Source organism: Sceloporus occidentalis, unplaced genomic scaffold, assembly GCF_023333645.1.
Source record: "Sceloporus occidentalis isolate IW3139 unplaced genomic scaffold, rSceOcc1.0.p SCAF_1, whole genome shotgun sequence".
Classification (NCBI taxonomy): Eukaryota; Metazoa; Chordata; class Lepidosauria; order Squamata; family Phrynosomatidae; genus Sceloporus; species Sceloporus occidentalis.
The window spans coordinates 196,369,673-196,396,054 of NW_028316981.1; the positions used below are offsets into that span (position 1 = coordinate 196,369,673).

The 26,382-nt window shown below is 40.0% G+C and overlaps 2 protein-coding genes across 8 annotated transcripts in view; one reads left to right on the forward strand and one right to left on the reverse strand.

Annotated features, from left to right (window-relative positions):
• The window catches only part of LOC149323176 (cytoplasmic aconitate hydratase), a 62,098-nt gene extending 48,471 nt beyond the window's left edge, over positions 1 to 13,627 (forward strand). The window contains exons 14-21 of one of the 2 annotated variants that reach the window (XM_089488157.1): positions 2,405 to 2,561; positions 2,822 to 2,946; positions 4,613 to 4,717; positions 7,720 to 7,862; positions 8,945 to 9,092; positions 10,372 to 10,494; positions 11,859 to 12,044; positions 12,705 to 13,627. In XM_089488157.1, coding sequence (XP_089344283.1) covers positions 2,405 to 2,561; positions 2,822 to 2,946; positions 4,613 to 4,717; positions 7,720 to 7,862; positions 8,945 to 9,092; positions 10,372 to 10,494; positions 11,859 to 12,044; positions 12,705 to 12,818 — 1,101 coding nt within the window. In that variant the 3' untranslated portion in view covers positions 12,819 to 13,627. Of the gene's footprint in view, positions 1 to 2,404; positions 2,562 to 2,821; positions 2,947 to 4,612; positions 4,718 to 7,719; positions 7,863 to 8,944; positions 9,093 to 10,371; positions 10,495 to 11,847; positions 12,045 to 12,704 lie in introns of those variants that run through there. The other variant, XM_089488163.1, reaches the window with a different exon arrangement.
• A 1,056-nt stretch (positions 13,628 to 14,683) lies between these two features.
• RIGI (RNA sensor RIG-I) overlaps positions 14,684 to 26,382 on the reverse strand; it is a 31,444-nt gene continuing 19,745 nt past the window's right edge. For 5 of the 6 annotated variants that reach the window (XM_089488173.1, XM_089488207.1, XM_089488178.1 and 2 more), the window contains 9 exons: positions 25,121 to 25,222; positions 24,299 to 24,456; positions 23,323 to 23,458; positions 22,444 to 22,592; positions 21,267 to 21,357; positions 19,891 to 20,061; positions 16,401 to 16,552; positions 16,067 to 16,213; positions 14,684 to 15,405 (listed from right to left, as the gene is read on the reverse strand). In XM_089488173.1, coding sequence (XP_089344299.1) covers positions 15,094 to 15,405; positions 16,067 to 16,213; positions 16,401 to 16,552; positions 19,891 to 20,061; positions 21,267 to 21,357; positions 22,444 to 22,592; positions 23,323 to 23,458; positions 24,299 to 24,456; positions 25,121 to 25,222 — 1,418 coding nt within the window. In that variant the 3' untranslated portion in view covers positions 14,684 to 15,093. Of the gene's footprint in view, positions 15,406 to 16,066; positions 16,214 to 16,400; positions 16,553 to 16,701; positions 16,799 to 19,890; positions 20,062 to 21,266; positions 21,358 to 22,443; positions 22,593 to 23,322; positions 23,459 to 24,298; positions 24,457 to 25,120; positions 25,223 to 26,382 lie in introns of those variants that run through there. The other variant, XM_089488192.1, reaches the window with a different exon arrangement.

Consider the following 26,382-nt stretch of genomic DNA (forward strand, 5'->3'; position numbering starts at 1 on the left):
TGACTGATAACCCAAAGCTGAAGTTTTTAGCAAATACAGCAATAGAGCAGTAAATAATCCCTAGTCCTTAGGAACAATAATATTGTGCTTCATTGGGAAATCTGTGTCTCCATCCCAACCCCATCTAGTTTTCATGGGATATTATTAAGTGAATTAATCAGTCCCAGTGGTTTAGAGTTTTTATTTCACACTCATGGAGAGTGAGTATTTGGTGAGGATACGGAACCTTGCTTGTTAAGTTTTACATCCAAACCTCATGAATGTCATCACTAGAGGCCTTTTGGAACATTTCAAGGTATAATACCACGGTTTCATTGGCAGCACATATATACATTGTTCTTTCTCCACTTATAAATAAATTTGCCTGTTTGAACCTTTAATGAGACTTTAATGGACCCTGATGAGATAAATGAACAAGTATTATAGTAGTAATGATAATAAAGTTTGCAGCAAGTGTACACCACTCCTAATATGAAGTTTCAAATCTAAAGAATGGCTTACAATCTGAATTGAAAAACTATCTGGTGCCATATAAAGTACCATAAAAAGCCTTTTTGAGATATTCAATTAATGACAACAAAGTCCTGATTAATATATTGACATATAAATTAGATTTGTGGAACTTGAGGACTAACCTCAACTCGACTGTTCAGATTAATTAATTCATAGTGTGTGTGTGTGTGTGTGTGTGTGTGTGTGTGTGATGGGTATGTATATGTATATATGTAAACCTATGATAGGTTTCCCTTAGGGTCACTATGAGTCAGAAATGACTTTTGACTTTAGAAACAAGACACTGTGAAATCAGATCAGAAATCAGTTTTAGAAGGGTCTGCGTATCAGAGCTTGAAAAGATTATGGACTTCAAGTCCCAGAATCAACCAGACTGGACTCTTGGTACTGTATTCCCTCCCCCCCCCCCCCCAAAAAAAAAAAAGGAACCTATTCAAGCTCTGATATTGCCAGCAATCCTTATTTCAACACTTGGAAATTGGTTTATGTGCAGTTGGGACATATATACACTGTTGGTGGAATTGTAAATATGCCAAGAAATACTGGAAATTAATACAACTAACAATTTGTAAAATATTAGGTATAGAATTACAAGTCAGACCTGAAAGCTTTCTTCTAGGAATGTTCGAAAATGAACTAGAAAGGAAACATGGAAAGATATTATTTTATATGACAGCTACGGCAAGAGTATTATTTGCACAGGAATGGAAACTGAAGGACATTCCAAGATTAGAAGAATGTCAATGAAACTATTGGAGATAATAGAAATGGACAGATTGACACATATTTTAAAGGATAAACTAACAGATAAATGTTTAGCGACTGGTTTTTGAATATTTGAAGGAGCAGTGGGGGAATGTAATTGTAATTGTAATAGATCAAAAATATGATTAAGATTTAGGAATATTTGGCAATAAATGGACAAAGTAAGGTATATATTCATATTCATAATGTTAAAGGTATAAATGATAGATGATAGATTAACATGGTTTAGAAGGCGAAGCTAGTAGGTGTATTGAAAAGGTTCAAATTTGCTTTCAAAAGGGATACATTGAAAATGGAAAGACATCAGAGAGGAAGGAAGTTATGATAGTATGAAAGAAAACTGAAGTTTGAATATTGTTAGTGACAGGTAAATGAAGGTAGGTAGAAGGAATGTAGATATGTGATAGAAGGTAGGAGTAAGTGTAGAAGGTAGGAGTAAGGTTTAAGAATGTACAAGGTGGGGAGAATAGAGAGAGAATGCAGGGAGGAACAAGTGAGTATAGACGTAAGAAGGTTAAAGAATGGGGTGAAGGAAGGGCTGAACATGGCAATATGTATGTGTTACGGATAGATTCAAATATTTGAAAATGATGGATTTTTAAAAATCCATCAAAAAATTTTAAAATTAAAAAAGGAAATTGGTTTATGCAAAGGCATACAACCTTGGTTTCAAGTGACATTGTTCTGGTGTGTGTGTGTGTGTTTGCACCTTGAAAACAGTCCTTCCCAACTTGTATAGCAGCTTGTTGGGACCTTGATAAATAGCTCATTTCTGATGCCTGTCTGGATTTGCCAAGGCAGGAAGATTGCCAAGCACCTGAGAGACTACAGTACACAATTGAGTGGAATTCATTCACCTTTCTGGTTCAGAGACAATGTAGGCTTGCATTGAACAGAGTCTTCTTTCAGTGCAGTCTACTGTTCTGATGCACTAGTGAATTAATCCTTAAACCTTTCCTCCTTTAGCTATTTCTTGTATTTCAAGGAGAGAGAGAGAAAAAAGCATGAATATGTATATTGATTTAAAGTGAGTTTAGTTGTTTTTCCACAGAATGCTCTTTTTCTTATTGGCCACGTCAGAAAGTATTGGGCTTTTCAATGTGTGTACCCCCTTCCCCTTGCACAGGGAGACCTCGTTGCAGTGGGTGTGCTCTCTGGAAACAGGAACTTTGAGGGCCGTGTTCATCCAAACACTCGTGCCAATTATTTAGCCTCCCCGCCGTTGGTCATTGCCTATGCTATTGCTGGGACTGTAAGAATTGACTTTGAAAAGGAGCCTCTGGGTAAGGCATTGCTTCAAAATAAACATTACCCTTTTGAAATGGTTGGTTTGCATAAGTCAGAATCCAAAAAGATTGTACCAAATTAGAAATAATTGGGGGGGGGGGTTTCCCCTGTAGTTCTGTGGGTCTTCCTCCATGCCAAATAAACCTCAAATTTAAGAAAAATAGCTACTGTGTCCTGGCTCTGGATGTGTGCATGTAAACTCCCCCTCTCCCAAATACTTTCACAGTTTAAGGCCTGTCTGCTCAAATCATTACAGGTGTAAATGCGCAAGGAAAGAAGATCTTTTTGAAAGATATTTGGCCCTTGAGAGAAGAAATCCAGGCGGTCGAGCGCCAGTATGTCATTCCAGGGATGTTTAAAGAGGTCTACCAGAAAATAGAGGTATTGCTGTGTGTTGAAATACAGAGGGATTATGTTATTGACTGCTTTCATTCCAAATGCCCTAAGTAGACATAAAAATGTATTTGTGAGTGACTCCACATTCTGCTGTTTAATATAATTCTGATTTTAATAATCAGGACACACAGGTTATGGAATCTTGGCATCTTAGAGTTGGGAGAGGTGTGAAAGTTCATCTTGTCTAATTTTTCAAGTGCATTGCTCAAGAAAAAAGAATTTGAAGTTCCTCAGTTCACAAGATGGAGTTTAAAGCATGAATGCTATCTGAGTTCCTCACTTAATGAACAGAAGTTTTTTCTCTTACAGAAAAGCAGCTCAAACCTTTCCCAGAAGCACACTGAAATTGTGAATAGCTAGTATTATTCACAATCCACTTGCATTGTACTTCTGCCAAGCAGTGAATGGGCAAAAGATAGCATAGTCATAAGACATGATTAGTAGGCAAGAGAGCATCTGACTAATTTTGTGATACATTTTGTTGTTGTTACAGCATAACAAGGGAAAAGGTAGGAGCGAGGTATGAGAGAATCCAGCCACTCCTTTGAAATTAATTGGTTTATTTTAGCATGTTTATGTATTTCAAGGCAATCTACTTCTCTGATATGTACAGGCCACAGACCTCTGTGACCTCTAGATATCAGTTTTGCACACTCTTAATTTCCACAATTCTACACTTGCCATTATTCTGGATTATTTATTCTTATGCTGCTAAAGACGGGATGGCATGGAAGCCTCACACATGGCTATCAGACTTCTTAAACAGCCCCGATTCTGTCTTCACAGATCTCAACAAACATCAATCGTACACTTCCAAGTAAATCTCCATAACCATAAAGGTTAGGAACCTTTAAAATGACAGCAGACCACAATAGAAGTTGAAAGGAAACTAAAGTGTGAACTCAGTAGCTGAGCACATTCTGTGCTTTTTCTACTCTCTGTCTGTCCGCACAAGAAGTACCCACAGAGCCCTGGACAAACCCTTCTGAACAAGATATTTTACTAATGCAAGAACACTCAGCATCACCCACATATTATTTGTTAATAATATGTAACATGTATCATTAATATTATTTATTAATATTATGTATTACATATGTAATATTAACAAATAATATTAATGATACATGTTATATAACATGTATATAATACATGTAATATATATGTAATAGTATAAAACAACATACAATATATAACACTCGTATAATCTTGCCCAGGCTAGCCCAAAGATATCAGATCAGTTGAATTTGGCAATACAACATGACTAAGTAGGCTTATTGGAAAGTAATTTCCTTTGTTTATGGTTCTGAAGCTGAAATGAAATGGTCTCCTACCATAGATGCTTTGGTAGTAGATTTCTTTCAAGGCCACAGAGATGGGCTAGTTTAATTTTTTATCCCTTCCAGCTTTCAGATTCTCAGGGATTTTTAGATATGTGAAGTGTGGAATCAGTGGTGAACCTTGCTCACTGCTTTCTGCTGAAAAGTGGAGGGCAAAAGGCACACCATCCCTCTGCTTCAAGTTTCCTAGTCTATAAAACAGGACCATTTTTTAGTATCTGTGAGAAGGATTTATTTCAAAATGTTATATTTGCATATAATATATAACACGTGTATTCTATTTCTCTCTGCTTCTGTTCCCCCCTCTACAGACAGTAAATAAAGCTTGGAATAATTTAGATGTTCCATCAGACAAGTTATATGCTTGGAATCCAAAATCCACATATATTAAATCTCCCCCATTTTTTGAGAATCTGGTAAGTGTTGCTCTCCCCTTGCCCATTCTGAGAATACCTTTCTGGTTGCTCCCTACCCTACATTGACCACTTGTGTGTGTTTTGGTTTGTTTTAATTATTGTATAAGCCTTAAGCAGAGGTTGGTCATGTGTGTGTGTGTGAGAGAGAGAGAGAGAGAGAGATTCCTAGTTGTCCCTTCTGGACTTCCAAGCAGGACCACCTTGTCCTTCACTTCAAGTAGCAAGATCTTTGAGGTCAATCCGCAGCTCTCTTCTGGTAAGCTCTCTCATCAACTTTCTTGGGTGACTAACCCTTTCAGCCTTGTCACCCTAGAAGTGGTTATTCAAAACAAACAGAATTGGGCAGGTGTTAAGGAGCCAAAGTGTGTGTTCATGCAGGTCAGAAGAGGCTAAAATGCCATCCTTAAAACTGCATTAGCAGAAACATCACAAGTAGCATGTATGTACAGGTTGAGACCTTCTTTTCCAGAATTCCGAAATCTGCAATATTCCTGAAACTTTTTCATAGCTGGCTGAGATAGTGACACCTTTGCTTTCTGATGGTTCAGTGTACAGAAACTTTCTTTCATGCACAGAATTATTTAAAATATTGTATAATATTACCTTCTAGCTATGTGTATAAGATATATGGAGCATAAATGAATTTTGTGATTTGGCTTTGGTCCCAACTGCAAGATACCTCATTATGTATGCATATGCAAATACAGGTATTTCAAACTCCAAAAACTCTCTGGTCTTAAGCAATACAGATAAGGGAGACTCAACCTGTATACCATACCTGTTCTTCACATTGACAAATGCATGCAGTTTACAGCTTTCACACTGTAATCTTGTGTGTGTGTGTGATCATTAAAAATGGAATAGGGGAGCTAGTTGTGGTTAGCTGCACCATTGTTATTCTTTCCTTGGAAAGGAAGAGGGAAGATGCATTAACAAAGGGAGGAGATGGCCCATGAATTGATTGAATGTTCTCCCTCTCCAAATCATGATTGGGAAGACATGAGTAGCCAATACCAAGTTGCAGTACCATATTTGTGCCCATTGGCTGCAATTGTTTCTTTCTTTCCTGGAAACTTGCCAGGGTCTGGCAGCCAGTGGAGCACAACCTTGAGTAGCACCAGTGTGTAGGAGCAAAGCCTTAAAGCAGTGATCCCCAAACTTTTCTGGGCTACTTCCCCCTTTCCTATAGGGTAGCAACCCAAGAGCCTGCTTCTCAGTGCATATTTCTTTTATATTAGGTCTACTGTTCTCAATATTGTCATGGTGGCCACAAAACTATCAAATCTTCTCTAACAGTACTTGCTTCCTCGGCTTAGTAACAGAGATGAACACCGCTCCCTACAATTGGACACAACTAAACAATTTTGTCAAGAGGAAACCTTTACTTTTACCTTTTCTACTACAAATTCAAAACAACCAGTCTTAGTTGCTGCTCCTTTTGCACCCAGTCACCTTGGGATCAGCAACCAATCAGCCTGCTGAGCAGTGACCAAGAAGCTTCTTGCTTATGTCAGTCTTACAGCTAAGATCAGCGCAGGTGAGAGACTTCTTTCTTGTTGTTTGACTGGCTGCTCAGCCACTGCTCACTTTGTGCCCTGTCATCATGGTAGCAGCAACTGAGCAGTTGGCTGACCAGGGACCAAGAAGCCACTCACTGATGTCAGCCTTGCAGCAAAGGCGAGTGTAGACAAGAGGCCTCTTTGTTGCTGCTCAGGCTGCTGCTCAGTTGCCGCTCCCAGGGTGACCAGGAGCAAGGGAGAGGCTTCTCCCTAGAGATGAGGCACTTTCAATCCTTCATCAGGGCAGAGAAAGGTTCAGCTGGTGTATATGTAGGGGGTTTATAAAGGCCACATGCTCTGGACTGGAGACTGATGTGGGCTGGAAAGGGAGAGATTTTAACTACAGGAGCTGTTCCAAGACAAAGGACTCTTTCCAAGAGTTGAAATTTGCTTCTTCTGCTACCTCTTCTGTATGATGAAAGAAAGCAGGTGCAGCACTGCAACTCCAGCCTGCCAGCCAAGTCCCAGCAAAGCTCACAAAGCTTGAGCAGGGTCCCAAATTTGAAAGCTGCTTTTTGCCACTACTTCTCCGCTGCCACTATATACTCTAACTCTTTGCTCCAGTCTGTCCCAAAATGGTGCTGCTTTAAGCCACAAAAGTGATGTCCTGTGCCCAAGCCTCACACAATTTTCCCAGTTGCCACTATAGTGTGTCCTTCCCTTATGCGGGACATCTGTTCCAGACCTCCCGTGTAAGGTGAAGCCTCATTGAAAACAGTGGGGCTCGTGCTTGCAGCACAGCATGCGCACCACAGGCACACACACCATTGCCTCTTCCAGCACACAGCTTTCAATGTAAGCTGAAAGCCACTTACGTCACACCCATGTATGACACAGGCACACTGTATAAGTGAAAGGCGCTGGTAAGGTAGTGAACTCACATAAGCAAGAAAAGAGTGGGAGACACCACCACACAAAATGATCAGTGAGGCTGTGTGGTGATTTTCTGGGAATCCTGAAAAGAAGTTTATTGTAATCCTCATCTCCACCATAATCCTAAAGACTTCTGGTTCCCCTTGTCTTATCTGCACACCAATGCTTTTACTGAAGGGACCCCCTCCCAGCCCCTCCTTTTCCCCTCACTTTCCCCCTACTGCCCCCTTTCCCCCCTCCACCCATCTGGATCTTTCCACCAGCCCCTGGGGGGCATACCACCCACTTTGGGAATCACTGCCTTAAAGGCTCAGAAGTTAAAACCAGAATTCCCCCCCCCCCCACACACACACACACATACAGGTGGGGTAAGAATCTGTTTGGTGGAGTAGGAATTATGACAAGCAAGGAAATTGAGAAGCACAAGCAGTTGGATTTTCCTGATTTCCTCAAAACTGCTTAATTTTATTGCCATTTGGATGAAGGCAGTATTTGCATGTTTGCCTCTCTGTACCTTGCTTCCATGTGCTGGTGTTTAAAAATAATTCTTTCTTTTTTTAATGCTTTCAGACTTTGGAACTTCCACCTCCAAAATCCATAGTTGATGCCTATGTCCTGCTCAATCTTGGTGATTCTGTTACCACTGATCATATATCTCCTGCTGGGAATATAGCAAGGAACAGCCCAGCTGCCCGATACTTAACTAGCAGAGGGTGAGTCAAGTGAAACTTTGAAGGCTTAAGACAGTGGGGATCCTTTTCGGTGACTTGCTTCTATTCGCGTGTCTTCCAATCAGTTTATTGTTTATTCTGTCTGATAGGAATACTTAATTCTCATGTACAATATCAGAGCCATATTACCATAATATGAGCTTTATGCCATCTGTAAAATGTCCTTCCAACATATATACTAAGTCACAGGGTGATTTTTCACTTCATCAGAAACCAAATGAAGAGTGTAATTCACAAAAGGTACTCAACAGCCTCACCCAAGATACTCTGTAGTACTTCCCTTGCCGTATTTCATCCCCACTGACCTTGGAAGCAGAGGGCCAGGCTAGATGGTATGGAGTTCCATGTCACTTCCTCCATTATATTTTAACCAAAAAAGAAATTACAGAAGGCTGTAGTTCAGAAAAAGGGTATTGTACATATATACTTTATCTAGTCTTTCTCATCCAATGAGCTCCATATGTCGGGGATTTCACTTCCCATAAGCCCTCCCCAGCCTGGCCAATGATCAGGAATGTGGGGAGGTCTTGTAGTCCAATGCATTTGAAAGGCACCAGGGCAGAGGAAGCTGGTTGAGTGGTCCTTATCGGCCGTTATTTCTCTCATAATCACTTACTTACAGTGCAGTAAAAGCTATTCAGAAGTCAGTTCCAGCAAGAATTACTCTCAGGTATGCAAATAAGTAGGATTGCAACCTTCAAGATGCTTTTCTCCCCAAAGAGGAGGAAAAGGCATTGTCCTATATTGTGTGGTTATTGAGGACTGGGGAGGCAGGAATAAAAATAGTAGGAAAATAGTATGGTGCAGCCCTTAGTGGAGATGGAAATTGGGCCCTACACCTTCCAAGGCTACCCACCAGGGATTAACAAATATTGTTGGCTATCTATCTAGGCAGTTGGCTGTCTATCTGGTTGCTGGTTTCTGGTTTAAAGCCAGAAATAAGCTCTGGAGCACGTTTTGTCTCTGCTGAACCATGTTCCATATGTGAAAGTTTCTTTTCTCTTTAATTAAATTAAAAGTAATTTAAAATAAACATTAAAGTCGCCTACTTTTCATCTTGGTAGCCTAACTCCTCGAGATTTCAACTCCTATGGTTCACGCCGAGGGAATGATGCTGTCATGGCAAGAGGAACATTTGCAAACATACGCTTACTGAACAAATTTCTTAACAAGCAGGCCCCTCAAACCATCCACTTCCCATCTGATGAAACTGTGAGTGTTCTTCCCTCTTGTTTTAGGTTTAGCCTTGTGTAAGATAGACTTTTGCTTGTACCCTGCAGTGTACACTTCTGCTGGACTAAAGAGAAAGTTTGATCCAGTAACTTTGTAATGAAAGGTTTTAATTGTTTTTGTAAGTTTAAACTTTATTTAGAAAAAATATTTGTCTACTGTATTGATATAGCTCTCCTGTAAAAAAATACTCTGGCCCATTCACTGAACTTAGACATCAGTAAAATTTATATTAAGCAATACAAATTAATAAAGACTAAAGCACAATTAAAACATATTTTATACAACTGAAAAGCCCCAATTATGAGACACAAGTATTTAAAAGGCTTGTAAAAAATGAAAACGTCTTCACCTTGTTCCAAAAAGGAATATAAATGTGGCACTCAGCAAGGCTTTCTGGGAGGGCTGTTTTCTAGACAGTGTCTCCTCCAAAAGGCCTTCTCTCATGGTTACTCGTCACACATCATTGGACAGAAGCAGATAAGTACATATAGTAGAGGGCAAGGAGAGCCAATGTGGCATAGTGGCCTGAGTGTTGGACTATGGAGACCAGGGTTCGAATCCCAAGTTAGCCATGGACCACCCACGGGGTGACCATGCACAAGTAATACTCTCTCAGACTCAAAGGATGCAATGGCAACCCCCCTCTGAAGAAATGTGCTAAGAAAACCCAGTGATAGAGTTGCCTTAGGGTTGCCATAAGTCAGAAATGACACACAACAATAACAAAAATCTCCCACGCAAGCTGAGATCTTTTTTCTCAAATCCCAATAGTAATCAGAATGGAAAGAAGTGGGAACAAGGCAGCCTTTTACTACCTGTGCCATGCACACTACCTTCTAAGGAACAGGGATGCCTCGCTGTCTTTAAAAGCTTAGTAAAGTCTTTTTCTCAGTAAAGTTCTGTGCCTTGGCCTGCACTGCTGCAATGCCTGTTATGAATGCATGGAAAATGAGAGTGGAGCCTGCAAAGAGTCCCCATCCCCAGCAAGAGCCAACAACTATAGAGGGCTTCTGTGTCTTTGCCTTTTATGAAGTTCCTTAATTGTATTAATCAGTTGTTTTAATTTGACAAAGCAATTGATGTATTTTAGTAAGTTCATATTTATATTTCTTTGGATTTGGGCTTTTTATTTTGAATCCTTGCATGAAAAAAATGGGGATGATTTACAGAAGGCCCAGAAGTAGCATAGTTTATCTATTGAAGATATTGTTTCTTTACTCCTTCTAACTGACATCACTTGCATTGTGTGTGTTTGTAGCTTGACGTGTTTGATGCTTCTGAGAGGTACCAGCAAGCAGGTCACCCACTTATTGTCCTGGCTGGTAAGGAGTATGGCTCTGGAAGCTCACGGGACTGGGCTGCAAAAGGACCTTTTTTGCTGGTGAGTGAGCTGTTTTTCTGTCAGTGGTTTTTAGGTGTGCTAATAAGTCATTTGACTCTGCAAATTCAAGTTCAGCTTTCAATTCAGATGTCTCCAGTTTTTAATCCAATGAAGATTTCTTTTACAGTATTAGGATCAGTTCTTGGCTATTAGAAAATAAGTGAAGGCTTATGCAAAGATTTTTTTCTACCCGATTACCAACACTTTTGTCAGACAAAAATGATATTTTGATATTGGTTTTCAGGAGCTTGAGCTAGTTTTTAAGTACTAGCTATTCTTCTACATGGTTGTTTTTGGGAGGTTTCCAACCATATGAAGCATAACATTGGTGTGAGACGGGCATGAGCCTGTGCATCAGTACAGTTGGCTCCCACAAAAATATCACCTTAGTGAAGGAAGCAAAGCTGTAGTATGCCCTTTCCAATAGCTTTCATGCTTGTCACCAAAAAGGCTGTTTAACTATACTGGTGTATATTTACAGTACACAAAATGTGTAGAGAATCTTGTCCAGAATTGCTCTCATCAGCATGCTCAGGAAGATAGCTGGGAAACCTTCTGGAGCCAGTTTTTAGATAGTGCAAAAGGCTGCAGAAGTTCTGTTGTGCTGCCAGTAGGTCTGTATTCACAAAGCCTTAACACAAATTACTGGTTTCTAGAAAGCTGTGTGTAGTTTTTATGGATAAGCATGAGAACAGTGCTGAACTGGCAACTCTGTTGAAAAGTGGAAAACTCCCTCCTTTCAAATCTTTGTCCTGCCTTCTACAGTTTATATCCTTCAGGTATCCCTCCCAACAAATCATGTCATTGCCAGTTTTCTAAATGGGGGGAGGAGGGCCTACAGTTTATTACATAATGTTTTTTATGACAAATGGAGTGCTGAGAAAAAATAAGGGAGACGTTTTGCCAAAGAGTGAGCCTGAAGAGAGATCATCTGACTTGGTCAGACATGTTAATTGGTTTTGTTTGACATATCAGTTATTACTTTCTGATAAGCTGTATCTGGCGTGTTTGAAAGATTGTAAAATGAATTTTGAAACACTAAGATAGCTTACATACTAAACTCTCCATCTTGTTTCTCCATCTAACTATAAGACTGGATTTTACAGTGTCTGTATTCTTATCTTACACCTCCATGCCTTCTTTTTTACTTCACTTTTTATGAAATTATATGAAAAATATCTCCCTGTGAGTTATATTTTGTGTGTGATTGGGAACTGGTGTTTTAGATTTAGAGTTAAGTGATTTGTTATTTTGCAAATTTTACAAGTGCTTTTAAATGTTTGTGATGTGGTTTATATTCTTTTTCTGAAGAGATAGGGTTTTGGTCTAATGCTTGAACAGTTTTTAATAAAGTGCTTTCTCAGGGCATCAAAGCAGTTCTTGCTGAAAGCTATGAGCGGATTCACCGCAGCAATCTAGTGGGAATGGGAGTGATTCCCCTGCAGTACTTGCCTGGTGAAGATGCTGAGAGTCTTGGGCTGACTGGCCAGGAACGTTACACAATCATCATTCCTCAGGAGCTAGTGCCCAGAATGAATGTCCAGATCAAGGTAAGGTTCCAGCAACTGAAGTGATCTAGCATGGAGGTCTAAGGCAAATGTAGGGATTTTTTTTTATATGGGGAGCTGCAATTTTTAGGTGCCATATGTCAGAAGGTGATTGAAGCCAGAGTCAGTGGTAGGCAGGGTTGAAGCCAAAAGTGGGCCATGCTGAGTTGATTTGCGCCCACCAATCTCCAGTCTGCTGCAGCTGTTTGGCAAGAACAAAGGTCCCAGGCTTGGGCAGGAGCAACTTTAAGCTGCCTCTTCGTGCTGGTCTATTTCCCTTCCCTTATTTCAGTATAAACGTGATTTAGATCCAGAACACAGTGCAGAAATAATATAGTTTGAGACCACTTTAACTGCACTGGTTCAGTTCTAGGGAATCCTGGGAATTGTAGTTTATTGGGTCACCAGAGCCTCCTGACAGAGAAGGCTAAATGTCTCACAAAATTACACTATAAGTTGTAAAATGGAATGCATATTTTTGTAAACTGTGTTGAACAAGACGCCTGTTATGTCTCTTGAGTGGTATGGTGCTTGAAATACCTACTGAAACTGTTTTAGCATGTATTGAAGTGTTTGGGACACACAGGAAGGCTTGCTGCCTTCTTTTTGGAGAGAACAAGCTTGTTTTTCTAATGGTGCAATCTTTTTATATCTTCTCAACAGCTGGATACTGGGAAGACCTTCCAGGCCATCATGAGGTTTGATACAGATGTGGAGCTCACTTATTTCCGGAATGGCGGCATCTTGAACTATATGATTCGCAAAATGGCATCCTAGTCCCAAAAATGTGACTGTGTCCATTTTATCATGAAACCTGCCTTATTCTGATGTGAATGCACAGTAAATATGAAAAACTGTATACTCCTGAACTCTAAAGTGAATTAAGTGTGTACGGGTGGTATTACTCAAAACATAAGTTTATGCTGTTAGAATGTATGGCTAAGGGCCCTAACGCACCAAACAACCTGGTTTTGTGTGTGTGTTTATGTGAACTCACCCTGCCCACAGTACCTTTGATCTGTTATGTATGGGTCGGTGCAATGTGAAATTGATTAACACAGTGCTACATTAAGTGAAGTCCACTTGATCCTTTTCAGTGTTTCATACAACAACTGACAATACAGGGTTTTTTCTACCTGCCTTGAGAGATTAAAAACTGTAGTCTCCTTTCTATTAAAACAGTTAATCAGAATTTTCCCTTGAAAATCTAATACTGCTAAAATGATTAACTGGCTTAGCACTTCTGTCTTAAAGGGCGAATATTCTCTGTTATGCTTCCTCCTGGTTCTTCATGGCAGGAAGGCCAAAGTAGATATATTAAAGACATAGCTAGCAGCTGTATCTTTTTAAATCTAGGGATAACTCTGGGGGCTAATGCAGTTGAGGGTGTTATGACTGCACCATATACTGTACTACAAAGTAGTGATTTATTAAGCAAGTGGATCTTCAGTATAAATTGTGACTGTTCCCAGAGGTAGGGAGAGTCAGAGAGGGACTACAGCAGAGAGAAGGGCTTAAAGACACCCCCAGTCCCAATCTGTATCGGGGCCTCTGTGCTTCCTTTAGAATTAAAAAAAATGAAAAAGGACATGGCTACTTAACTCCTTTAATCATTGTGTCTTTGATTTATAGTCTTTGGGGTAGGGAGGCTTTAAAATCATTTATAATAAAAATTTCAATCTATTTTCCAAAAACATGTTTAGCCTCTTTTTTAAGATTGTATGGTGGAGTGTAATATTCTTGGGAAGCACTCTACAGGTGACAGACCACAGTATCCTATAGGCCAAGGTAGTGGTTGTATGGCCTACAAGCTCCATTTTTGCTGCTACCACAGGCCAACAAAATGCAGAACTTTTCCTTGTTTACATGCTCCTTATTCTCCTCTACCCCCCCCCCCCCCCGGGCTGAAAATTGATGTTACAACCCACCAGGTGCTATAGATTTCTACATTTCCTCAAGGAATCACACTAGCAAATACCTTCTGCATTGCCAGCTCTGGGTTCTGTCGCATGGAGTAGTTTACCCTCTGCATTCCTCTGTTACCCTCCCATATGGATCCAAAGATGAATGCTTCCCATTTGTAGGTGGGACATTAAAAAGAAACTCTCAAAGATTAATAAATATTAAATAATCCAAAAAATGAAGAATTCCATCATAAACTACAGCAGTTTCTATTAATATCTGTTATCCTTTCTGCTCGTCTCAGTACATATTTACATTTTTAAATTCAGTTGATCTACATGCAAAGAGAGAAGAGTGAGATGCAATGAATTCTACAGACTGTTACACTGCAATATTTTATATGATACCACACTTGATCTGAGCCAAAAGACTGAGAAGGTATATTTTAATTAAAACTACCACAAGTACTAAAAGTGACACTGGTCTGACAGAAAGGGAAAATGCTTACAGGGAACCACATCATTCCTTGAACAACACAAAAATGCTTTATTTTTGGCCATGTGCCTTTTAACAAGGCAATTTGAATACTGAATGTGAACCAGGGACACTTGGAGACACTTACTTATTCAGCTAAAATCATTAGTGGGTAGGCATAGTTTACAAAACATCTCCTACAGGTTTATTACAAAAAATACTTCTATTTGTTGCACCCAGAGTTTCTTGGAAGAAGAAAACACAGGTATAATAATAATACTTTTATTTCCAGTCTCCCACAAACAGAGTTTCATGTTTAAAGTAATTATGTAATGTTGCTGAATCATACAGCAGAAAGATTCCACCCAAAACATATCTCAGATATTTATACAAGCGAAAGCTATGGACAATTTAATAAGTAAACATGAATTTAATAAGTAAACATGAATGAAACAAGTACTATATGATTCATTCAAGCTGTCATGATCTTAATGGCTTTGCTGAAGGAAATTTGATTAAGCAAGTCTAATGGACATAAATTAAAAGTTAAAATACTATGAAAACTATGAAACCTAATGCCATTTCTATTAAAACATGCTTTACCCCAAATGTCACCAGTTACATCTTAAAACAAGAGGTCTTTATTTACTGAAAACTAGGCTAAATAGAAAGTGGACTACTCCATGCTTGAATTGTACATTTCTTTAATATCAAATTCTTTCATTGCAAAATTAACATCTCTCCATTTCCGGAAATGAGTCTGTTTCCCCGTGGCAACATCTTCCACTGAAAAGCTTTCGATTTTTATGATGGGCAGATCATCAAATGCCTTGTACTTAACTGTGATTCCCCAGTCATTATGACATTTGTCAGCATTACAATACAGCTTGCATTTTTTCTCAAAACTGCCATAGCAGGTTTGTTTGCTGTGAGGTACTGTATTATAGCGTTCTGTAAATGTTTCATCTAAGACTGTATGGTGGGATCCCTGCAACAAACACAGGAATTACATGAGTTTACTCTTTCAGTTTAGGCTTGGCTCAAACATCACAGTTTTAATTCTGACTTCAGCATCAAGTAATGGCTTGTATGTGCAAACAAGTTGAAGCTGTAAAGCCACCCAGAACGTTCAGGTCAGACAGTCATTTAACACATACTAAATTGTAGTAATCCAAGACATATCGATACATTGCCTTTCAACCAAGCCTTATTCAGGCATTCTCTACTTAAGCGTGTGAACATTGGGATGGGGGTGCACTTGTCTTCCTTTCCTCCAGCACCATTTTCTTCGCATCAAAAGCAATGATTTGCAAAGGAGAGCTTCATCCATCTAATGGAGGTTTTCCATGTGAGTTGAAACCCTGATTTTCCAGGGTTCCAAATCTCATGGAGAGGCCCCATGAACAGAGAAACACATAGGTGTAAAAGTGTGCTTTGGCATAACAGTGGATGTCGCACAGATATGGGCTACATCATTTCTTCAGAACAGAGATTGGGAGGAATTTCACCAATATTTAGATTTGGATCCAAAACTATGTTCACGCTACTGATCCCACCACCACTTCTCCTCAAAGTGCAACAAAACTGGTCAAGGACAGGCATGCCCCACACTAAAACATAATCATCAGAATATTCCACTGTGGGATTACCTCAATCACTCTGATGTGGTCTGTGTCACAGGCAACTCTTTTGCATTTCCCACACAACAACCTTCGATTGCCTGACAGCAGCTGTCGCTGGGGTTCTTTCTTCTTGGAATCTTGCAGCTGCTTTTGCTTCTTTTGCAGATCGCTTATCTAAAACCGGGGGGGGGGGGGGGGGGGGGGAGAGAAAGATACAGAAAAACAAAAGACGTCAAAATGGATATCTAAGCAAGAGCCTGCCTCTATATGAATCTGCTTGTGGAGTTAGAATATGTTTGCTACAAAATTCACTCCTTTGATCAAATGAAGAATAACAAAGCAGAAAAGAAATGAAAGTCACCTTCTGCGCAAACCTTTCCTCCTTCCAATCTTGCACATTCTCAATGGCTTTGTTCATCATCTTCTCTTTCAACATGTTCCATCTCTCATTCTCCTCCTGCTCTTTCTTGCTAGTCACAAGGATACACTTGCTATCTTTTGCTCTTCCACGACCTGAAGTGGCAGGTGCAAACAGATTTAAGACACAGTTTTAGGGAATATAACCTTCAGCCTCCCTGGCTCTCATTTGAATGAGTGGGAAGCCCCACACTACAGGAGGAAATAATGCAGAACAGGACTGGGGAAGTTCTCTAGATGTTTACCTCCAACCATCCCCATCCAGGATATCTGTTGGTCAGGAATGAAGGCAGCTGTTGAATTTGAAGATCATGAGGGCCCCATCCCTGATATGGAAGCAACCTTTGGACAAGTCAATTAAATCATTTCTGTTCCTACTCTATGTTTCTAATCTCTTTTCCTACTGAAACAGGCACAGTTCCCCACCCCTATCTCTTTAGACTCAGGGACTAAGGGTTCTTTGCCAATTGTCAGGTAATCTGAATTGTCTGGAATCCTATTATCACCTGGCCATCCAAGCTGAGATGGTGGTGATATCCAGACAGGCAGAGTTAACATCAGCACTACACTTACATTTTCTTAACTATTGGAATTGTGGGATATAGGAGAATTATCAGGCTCCCTTTTAGGCTGTTTATTACAGGGACCCACAGGTTAGTGACCAGAGGACTGTCAAAAAGTGCAATCAGTTGAAAAGTGGAACCCATATTTTTTTTTTAGCTTGCAAACACAACACTAAACAAGTAGATGGTGTCAAATAGACACAGAAAAAAATCCAGCTCGCCAAGTGAACTGAGAAAGAAACCCAACATGTTGAGTTGGGCAAGAGACAAAAAAGCAGCAGCAGTAGTTGAAAGAGCAGAGCAGGGGTTGAGACTACAGTATATACCTGCAATTTAGATCTATTAAAACAGCAGAAAACAAGCTATTAATAAAGAGGGGATGCCTGTACAGTGGACCCTTGTTATACGCTGGGGTTTGGTTCCAATTTCCCCCGTGTATAACAAAATCGGTGTATGCTCAAGTCCCATTAAATATAATGGCATAGCAAAATGGTGTCCCTTATAAAAAATGGAAAATCAAAGTTTGATATTTGAAATTTATACTTTTTTGAACATTTTCAAACTGTGGATGCTTGAATCCATGTATAAAAAAGTTTGTGTATAAGAAGGGCCAACTGTATATGCAATCACAGATATTCACATGTAATCCCACTAGGGAAATATGGAGATATGTCAATATCTGGGCACTTTTGCTTTCCTTACATTAACATGACATGTAGGGCATCATACATTCATTACATTGCAGTATGTGGGGAGTAAGGTGTTACACCTATGTAAGGACAGAACCTTTATCTCTCCAACTCTTTAGCAGGCTCTTCTATAGTTAACACATATGGAACATTATCATCTTAAACAACATAACTCAGCCATCTATTTGTTTATATCATCTCTTCTATTGAGGAACCATGTATCTCGTAATAGGCATCTGTGAACACACAAGCTTTGAACAGTTAATGTTCTTGAGCACTGCTATATCTTATTATCTTTAGCAACATCTGTTGCATAGCTATCAGCATCTATAATGGTCATCTACAATCATAATGGGAAATATATCTATTTAGCACAGCCCAGTTGCTTCTCTTACCACTAGTATTAACATATCTGGGCAGTTTAACAGCATGTTTTGGGGGCTACGTTACAGCTACTTCATAGGGTTGGCATGCAGGATAAAACCCATACATGTGGATTGCTCTGCCTGCCACCTGAAATTGGCAAAGCAGTCTGATTTCTCCTTGGATTCTTTTATTCTCTCTCTAGCTTCTGCCCTGCCTATCAGCTGTCCTATCTGAACCAATCAAAACAAAAACACTGATTGGCTCAATTCATGTCAACAATCCTCTTCTCCAACTATTGGAAATAATATAAACAAATCAGGTATATCTTGGCTTCTTCTGACTCTCTTCCATCAGTTTGATGTGAGGTTATTATTGGTCAAGTCAGCTCATATGTTATTAGTTATGCTGGTATTCTCATCTCTTCATTTAGTAGAAATTCTTGGAATTAAGCTGTTGCTGGCTAACAGTCACATTCTCTAATACACATGGCTTTCTGTTTTCTATTTTAAACCTTATACAGTCAACCTTCTACTTTCGCAGAGATTAGAAGCATAGGAATCCTGTGAAAGTGGAGGGAAATGCAAATACCTTAACACAATAAAAGGACCAGTACTGGAGGGATGGCCAGGCCTAGCCGTGCATGCATTCCCTCATGCACTCACTCATTTCGAAGGGCTAGGGAAGCGGATGCTGTGAGGGGATGAGAGGAGGGAAGGCAGGAGGTGGGTGGGGATTTCAGGGACAGACAGGAGGAGTGCCACCACCATAAGAAGAGCTGTTTCACCTCCTTCCCACTGCCCTTGTCCTTCTGACATCGCCATCACCATCCTGCCTGCCCCTGCTCTCTCCTACCCTCCTCATCCCACTCCCTCCATCTGCCCTGAAGACCCACACACCACCTTCCCTCCTACCTTTTCCTCCCTTGTCCCATCCCCTTTCCCCATGCAAGTGAACGAGCAAGGAAATATATATGCCCACCCTCCCTCTTGGCAATATCCTCATCCCATCCCATTCTCCCCCATCCACCTGCCCGAGTAGGAATTCTGCTCTAACAAGTAAATGAATGAACACAATAGCAGAAGTGGCAGTAAATAATCCATGAATAATCCAATTAACCCTGCAAATGTGGATGGATGACGGTAATTTATGTATCTCACAAACCCATTTGTTTTCGAGGCTTACATTTGGCCAATTTTAAACTGTAAAATTATTAACCTGTAAAACTATTTCTGAATACATAATGCTTTCTCTGTGTACACTTTAATAATTACTGTATTAGAAAAGATCAGGTAAGTCAAAAGGCATTGGAGAAATAGCAAATATATTAGCACATTTGCACATACATTGCTAAATCATGTAAGTTTAGTAAATACAGTCTGAATATCTCTTATCTGAAAATGTGAAATATTCTAAAATCTAAAAAATAAAATAAAAAAAATTCATGGGTAGCTGAAATAGTGACCTCTTTGCTTTCTAATGGTTCAGTGTACACAAACTTTTTCATGCAAAAAATTATTTAAAATATTATATAAAATTACCTTCAGGCTATGTGTATAAGGTGTGTATGAAATAAGTGTATTTCATGTTTAGGCTTGGGTCCCATCTCCAAGACACCTCATTATATACATGCAAATATTCCAAAATCTGGGGGAAAACCCCCTCTGAAATACAAAATGCTTCTCATCCCAAACATTTCAGATAAAGGATATTCAACATGTACATGAAACCTAACTTCACCTGAATATTCTGTGATTGTTGTGTGCCTTCAAGAAGTTTCTTACAAGACGTTTCTTACAGAACATGTTTACAAACCTACCTCTGACTTGTATCATTTTGATTACATTGCCTGTATATTCATAGAGCAGGACAAGGTTGCACTGAGCAATATCAATCCCTTCATCAGCAACAGAGGTAGCTATGAGAATCTTGCTGTCCCCATCCGTTTTGAAGGAGTCCAAGACACCTTTCTGATTGGGAAGGGTCATACCTAACACAAGAATGACAAGAATATCTAGATCATCAACAGAATCATAATAATAATCAGCAAATTTAATGAAAGCCTTAGTCACAGATCTAAGTATGCTGCAAAAGCATAGAAAAAGTAGCCTCATAGTGGAAAAATCCAGCTTCCTGAGAAGCTCGTGCAGATCTCAGCTCCACTTTTTTTAAAAAAAGAAAACTGCAATCCAGAATGCCAGCCATTATTTAGTTCCAGTAAACTATCTAGAACTACCTGAAGCGTCAACTGTACTTTAAATATTAGATTTGAAACATTTAGGTCAGTGGTGGGAATTCTGCAACCTGTGGGCCACATGTTGACCCCCAATCTCTTTCAATCAACTTTTTTTTTGTTACTTTCATCACAGTTTACTGACAAAGTGCAGCAACAAACTGCTTTTTCTCATCTTTGCTTCCCTCTCATGTCTTTTTTCAGGGGTCCTGGCAGTGAAGGCCCTTGGGAGGAATGACAGGCAACCTGTCCAGTCAGCCCTCCCAAGCTCCTTTTCTTCCAGGACCCCCAGAAGCAAGTGAGGCATTTTAGAAAGCTGTCAGCCTTATGTCTCCTCCTCTTATTACCCCTCCCTACTGTGAGGGAGGCCTGGAAATGGGTGGCAAAATTGGCCCTCTGTCCATCTGCCTGTGCCTGTCTTAGGGCCCTTACATACTACAGTACACGATTAATTTTGACTCCCATGGCTGCCTCCTATGGAATCCTGAAGTTTATACTTTGGTGAGACATTAGAGTTCTCTGGCTGAGAAATCTAAATTCTTCCTCAACTCTAAACCCTAGGATTCCATACGATAGAGCCATGACAGTAGAATCATAGTGCTACAACTGTGTAGTGAGAAAAGTGTCCCAGGTCCAGGATTGCATTATGCCACTAGAATCTTTCCTTAACATAAATTATGTAAACTGGAATTCAGGTACAGTGCGCCCTTCTTTTATGCGGAGGATCCGTTCCACCACCACCACCCCCGCCCGCCCCGCCCCCCGCATAAAAGAAACTGTGCATGTGCTTGAGCCCCATTACAAGTAATGGGGCTCGTGCTCGTGGCAACGCAGTGGTGCGGCGTATGACGCGGGCGCACTGTAGTACAAAAAGTTGTAGAAAATTAGCTTCCTAGCAACCTTTTAGGCACTGCAATGTTCATGATTAACATCCTCTACAGTATGATACACAGTTCATTTACCAGTTTTCTGATTTCTTTTCCCACGGCCCATCAATACATCTGGCTTTAAGTGTTGAAGCTGGGGGCTTTCTTCTATCCAGTTCTTCAATGCCTGCAAGATTCATTTGGTGTCAGACTTTTGTGGTAATAAACATTCTAAGCTTCAACCCTTTTTTTCCCACCACATACCCAGTCCTTTGGGATCTAGGACAGTTTGCCTACTTAGCTACAGATTGGGCTTGACAGGACTATTCACCCAAACATTGCCCCAGACTGATAAAATGAGTTAATAAATAAAATAAATTATTTTTACCCCGCCTCTCTGTCAAAAAGACAATCAAGGCGGCTTACAATTAAAAGAATCTATACAAAAACCAAATATCCCAGTTTTTCTCTCCCTCCCCTAAAACATCAATTAAACAGTTTAAGCATTAAGTTCCCCTCCCCAATGCAAGATTATATGTATGTAGAATGGCTCCCGCCCCACAGACGTCCGCTCAAAAAGATATATAATGTATTGGGGCAAATTGTATGCAAAAATCAACAGCAACTTTAACCACTCATGAGCCAGTAGTATCTTATCAGGAAGAGCACTGAACACACACAGCACCCAGCCTCTTTGTTTGAAGCAAATAACTTCTGGATGAATTGAGAAATGCCTCTCTCTGAGACAACACATTGATAGTGAGGGATGGCATACAGCAGAATACAGAACTATTTCTGTTTCCACAATTGGGGTGGGATTCTTACTCCCTCCAGCAATACCTCTCTCCCCATGATTCCATAAAACCTGTTCCAGATAAATTGGAAACCCTCCAAAAGAGGTTTTCAGGAAACATGGGAGGTGGCTAGCAGGCAAGAGGAGAAATAATCCACATTATTAGACACAGAGGCACAATGTCCACCATGGTCATCCCTTTCAACAAAGGGATGCAGGTTTTAAACTCTAATTTAAAGTTAAAACTAAGGAGCAAAAGAATCTTGCTTTAGAACTGTTGGTTTTATCATGCATTTTAAAAAAAATTGTACTTCACAGGTGTTCCAACTTACTTTTTATAAGCTGATTAAACATGTTTTTTTTAAGAAACTGGTATTGTGGATGTCATATTTTAATGAAACAGAAGGCATAGAGAAGAGTATTGAAAAATGAAAATAAACAAATAGTCCCAGTCTGGACCATTGGAAGTATTTCTCTTACAGCCACTAGTGCTCTTGTCTTAACAAACAGAATCGTGCGAGTCTGGGGGTTGAGATGGTATATTTCCTCCAGGATAAAAGTAATGTCTTCCAATTTGGGATTTTCACTGGATTTATCTTGTGAAGCTGCATACAGCTCGGGGTATTTGGCTAGAAGGGGAAAAATGTGTTAAGTATACAAATGAAAGAGAGATGTTTTTACATCATGTATGCTATTACATTTTATTTTACTTGTTTACAATGCTTAATAGCAATTGCTTGTCTATGAAAACAACAACAATCTAAAGTGATTTCCAATCAAATATTTATATTTTCATTTATTTTAATCTCACTGCAATTTTGTGAGAGAATTTCACCAGCAAAGAGCAATCCCAGTTTTGCATCTCTCTAGTTGTCCTGATGTTCCTTTTCTTCTTTGCATACTCCAAAACAGTTACAAAGCTGCAAAGCCACTACATGCTGCAGTCCCAATGGCAGCCCCCTCCATGGTCCCAAATGGACCACGACAAGCAGTGGAAAATATCTGCTTCTTCTGGGGCCAAGTTTGGGCCACCTTAGGCAGTCCAGGAGCAACCTCAAGCACAGCTTCCACACAGGTTGGAGGCTGTTGTGTCATCTAAATGCCATGCCACCAAGCTGTGTGGAAGCCAGCTTTTTATGCCTGTCTGTTTTGGGCCCAAATCTCCAAGATCCTTTTAAAGGAATATTACAATTTTCTCTGGCAGACAAACTTTGCTCTGTATAGGCATCTGATGAGTACCTTTAATCTATCACATCCAAGAAGTTAAGCTATTCTTAATTTCTTTTTGCCATACATTTGTTGAAGGCAAAGCAGCCTCTCTCTTTTGATGTAACATAAGGATATATTTCCATGAAGTACCTTCAAACTTAGATGCCAACTGTTGTTCAATTTCATCAAAACCTCCACTTGCCATACAATCAAAGAATTCCTTCAGATAATCCAGAGCATCACAGGTACGTGCATCTTCATTGATAATGAGAGCATCATTATATTTCTGGATAGAAAGAAAAGTTGAAAAACTTTTTACAGCCACCATACATATCATTCTGAAAGTAACAGGTGCAATGTGCACATGAGGAAAAACAAAAGGCACTCTCAAATTTATAACTGTGTTCAGATGGAAATATTTTAGTGGTACCCAGAAAGCACTGGATCAAACTGCCTACAGAGATTTCCTAGGAGTGAAAATGGCAAGACCTACAAGCAAGGCCTACTTTATATCAGTCTCAGAGAATGCAGTTTGTATGTACAGTATATCTCAGTTAATGACATAGGTGCATTCCTGAGCATTATTTCTTTAACAGAAAATTTGATACCTGGGTGGAAATAATGGAAATAATTGAGTGGAGTTCCTATACCACAGAAAGGAGAAGAGGGGATGAGATGTTTTTGTTGTTCAACATGTTCAAGCAAAGTTTTTATTCAAAACTAGTACATGTGAACCAGAACAGCATTTTGAACTAGAACAAACATTTTGAATCTTCAAGGGACCACCAGAATGCTTCCTCCAAAATACATCCAGGGTGACTGTTTCTCCTTTCAGACTTCACTTTTCTTATAATTTCCATTTCAGTGACCAAACTTACATTTCTCTTAGGTTTTTAAACATCCTAGGGCTAGCTGGTCTCTGCTCTCTACTTTGATGTTCACACATACTTAGTAAAGAATTCTGCAGGCAGCTGCTGTTTACCTTGATTGGTACCTAGTCATGTACACATGGCTACAGAAGGATGAGTTGGCACAATCCTGCTCATTCCCAGCTTAAGCTTTGTTTATTGGATTATTTACTGGATGGGAAATGGCTGTTTTATAATGCCATTAAAAAAAAACTCACCCGAAGATGCTCTGTGTAACTAAAAAGACCTCTGCAAATCCTACTTTCTTCCTCCTTATCTTGCAGTTTTAACACTATGCATTTCTTCTGCACATCAGCTGTCCACTGTTCATATTTCTGGGTTCCAAAATTCCTATTCTGGATATGGGACAAAGTATCTAATGGGGAAGAAAAAAAACAGCATATTCTGTCAACCAATGGTAGAAATGAGCTAAAGAGCAATGCTACCTATGTACAAAATTCATTTGTCAAATAGAAATTAAATATACAGCTAGGATTTCATGCTATTTCATATCACTTTCTCAATGTGGAAGGACATATGTGCATGTAGATGCATTTAACTGTAGCACAGTGTAGAAACAAGAAGAATGAAGACTGCCTGACTTCTTGTAGTGAGGTTAACTGTCACCCAGGAATCTCATGCACACACAGACACAGCTCGTGCCTTTCTGAGTCAGCCATCCACAAACTAGATCTAATACTGATATGTAAGTTTAGCCAGGTATATTAGATAAATTATTATCAAGCAAATTTCACATGATTCTCATCTCTAAACTTGGCTAATATCCTGATTTCTAGTGCACAGCTCATACAGTATGGCTGGGAACATTTTAATCAAAGTGCTCCATTTAATCCAACACTGGCTGGCATGTATGTCAAGACCAAATACATGTTAAAACCACAGAATCAGCAGAAGAAAAGGAAAGGAAGGGGATTTATTTATTGTTGTTCAGTCTGAGCACTGAAAAAAGTAACTTATTTGACAAAACCATAATATAGATGTATGACAAAAAGAAGAATGAGTATGCTCCATATTCTTACCTATAGGATAAAGTTTTCTTGCCAAGTCTTCTGTTTCAGCCATCATTTGCACTATAATGTCCACAAAGCGGTTCTGGGGCCGTTTCTGAACAAGCCTAATTGCTGCAGTAAGAAATAAGAAGAGGGGTAGTGATGGAGCCATCTTTAGCAACATGGTATCAACCAGAGCTGGGCAGTAGAGAACTAACTGGTCCTCAGCCCCCACAAATGAGACAGTGGTGGGTTAAAAACCGCTGCTTTGTGGCGGTCTCCCGGCACTGCTGTTTGCTCCACGAGGGAGCCGCAGCAGCCAAACCGCGCGGCTCCCTCGCGGAGCAAAAAAGCTCCAAAATGGAGCTTCTTCCTGTGGCGCACTTATGATGCCGTGAAGCGCCAATGGCGCACTTGCGACGTCGTAAGCGTTGCACGATGTGCGGATGCACAGCGTCCGCTACGTCAATATGGCAGCGGCCGTGTGGAACAGCCGCCGCCATATTATACGTATTGACTATGTATTAGGGTTAGGGGGTTGCGGAAGCACCGCCCCTTCCTAACCCTAATACGTAGTCAATACGTATTTTATGGCAGTTTGTAACCCGCCATGATTTTAAAAAGTGATAGGAGCGTCTTTTGTTGACATGTAATCCCAATAGGTTTTGGGGAGACAAAGGTTCCCTATCCGTAAGACAACTTGGCAGCTGACACTGTTCCATGTTCAGTAAATAGTCTACTGAAATTATAGCACACTTACAGAGCTTAGAAAAGGAGACATCTTTGGGCACCCTCCAAAAAGGACAGGAAAGGCCTGAGGAGGAAACAGAGGCCACCACTGCCATTTGATACAGGCCCAGGTGCTAAACTATGCCCCTAGAGCAAACAGTGTGGAGGAGAAATGGATTCCCCCCATTCCCATTTGTGGAATTCTTGGAAGCTTGCAGCTACAAATGGGATGCTCAGCTTTTGGCCTGATCATCAAGTAGTCCTATAAACATTAGGTTGTGGACCAGCCCTCCCTTCCCACACAGAACAACACAGAAGGGGTAACTGATGTTACAAAAGGAGTAGTGTCAACTACAAAAGCCACTGTATCATGATAGGCACGTTCACAAACATAAGATAGCAAGTTAGTATCAGAAAAGGCACCAGTTATGGCACCTCATAACTCCTAACACAGAAGTCCATTCCCAACAGTGCCACTGAATTTGCTCTGCTAATTGAATGGGTTGCTCATATGGTTCACTCCCTGAACCATTATATGCAGTGGACACATATGCATCAGACAA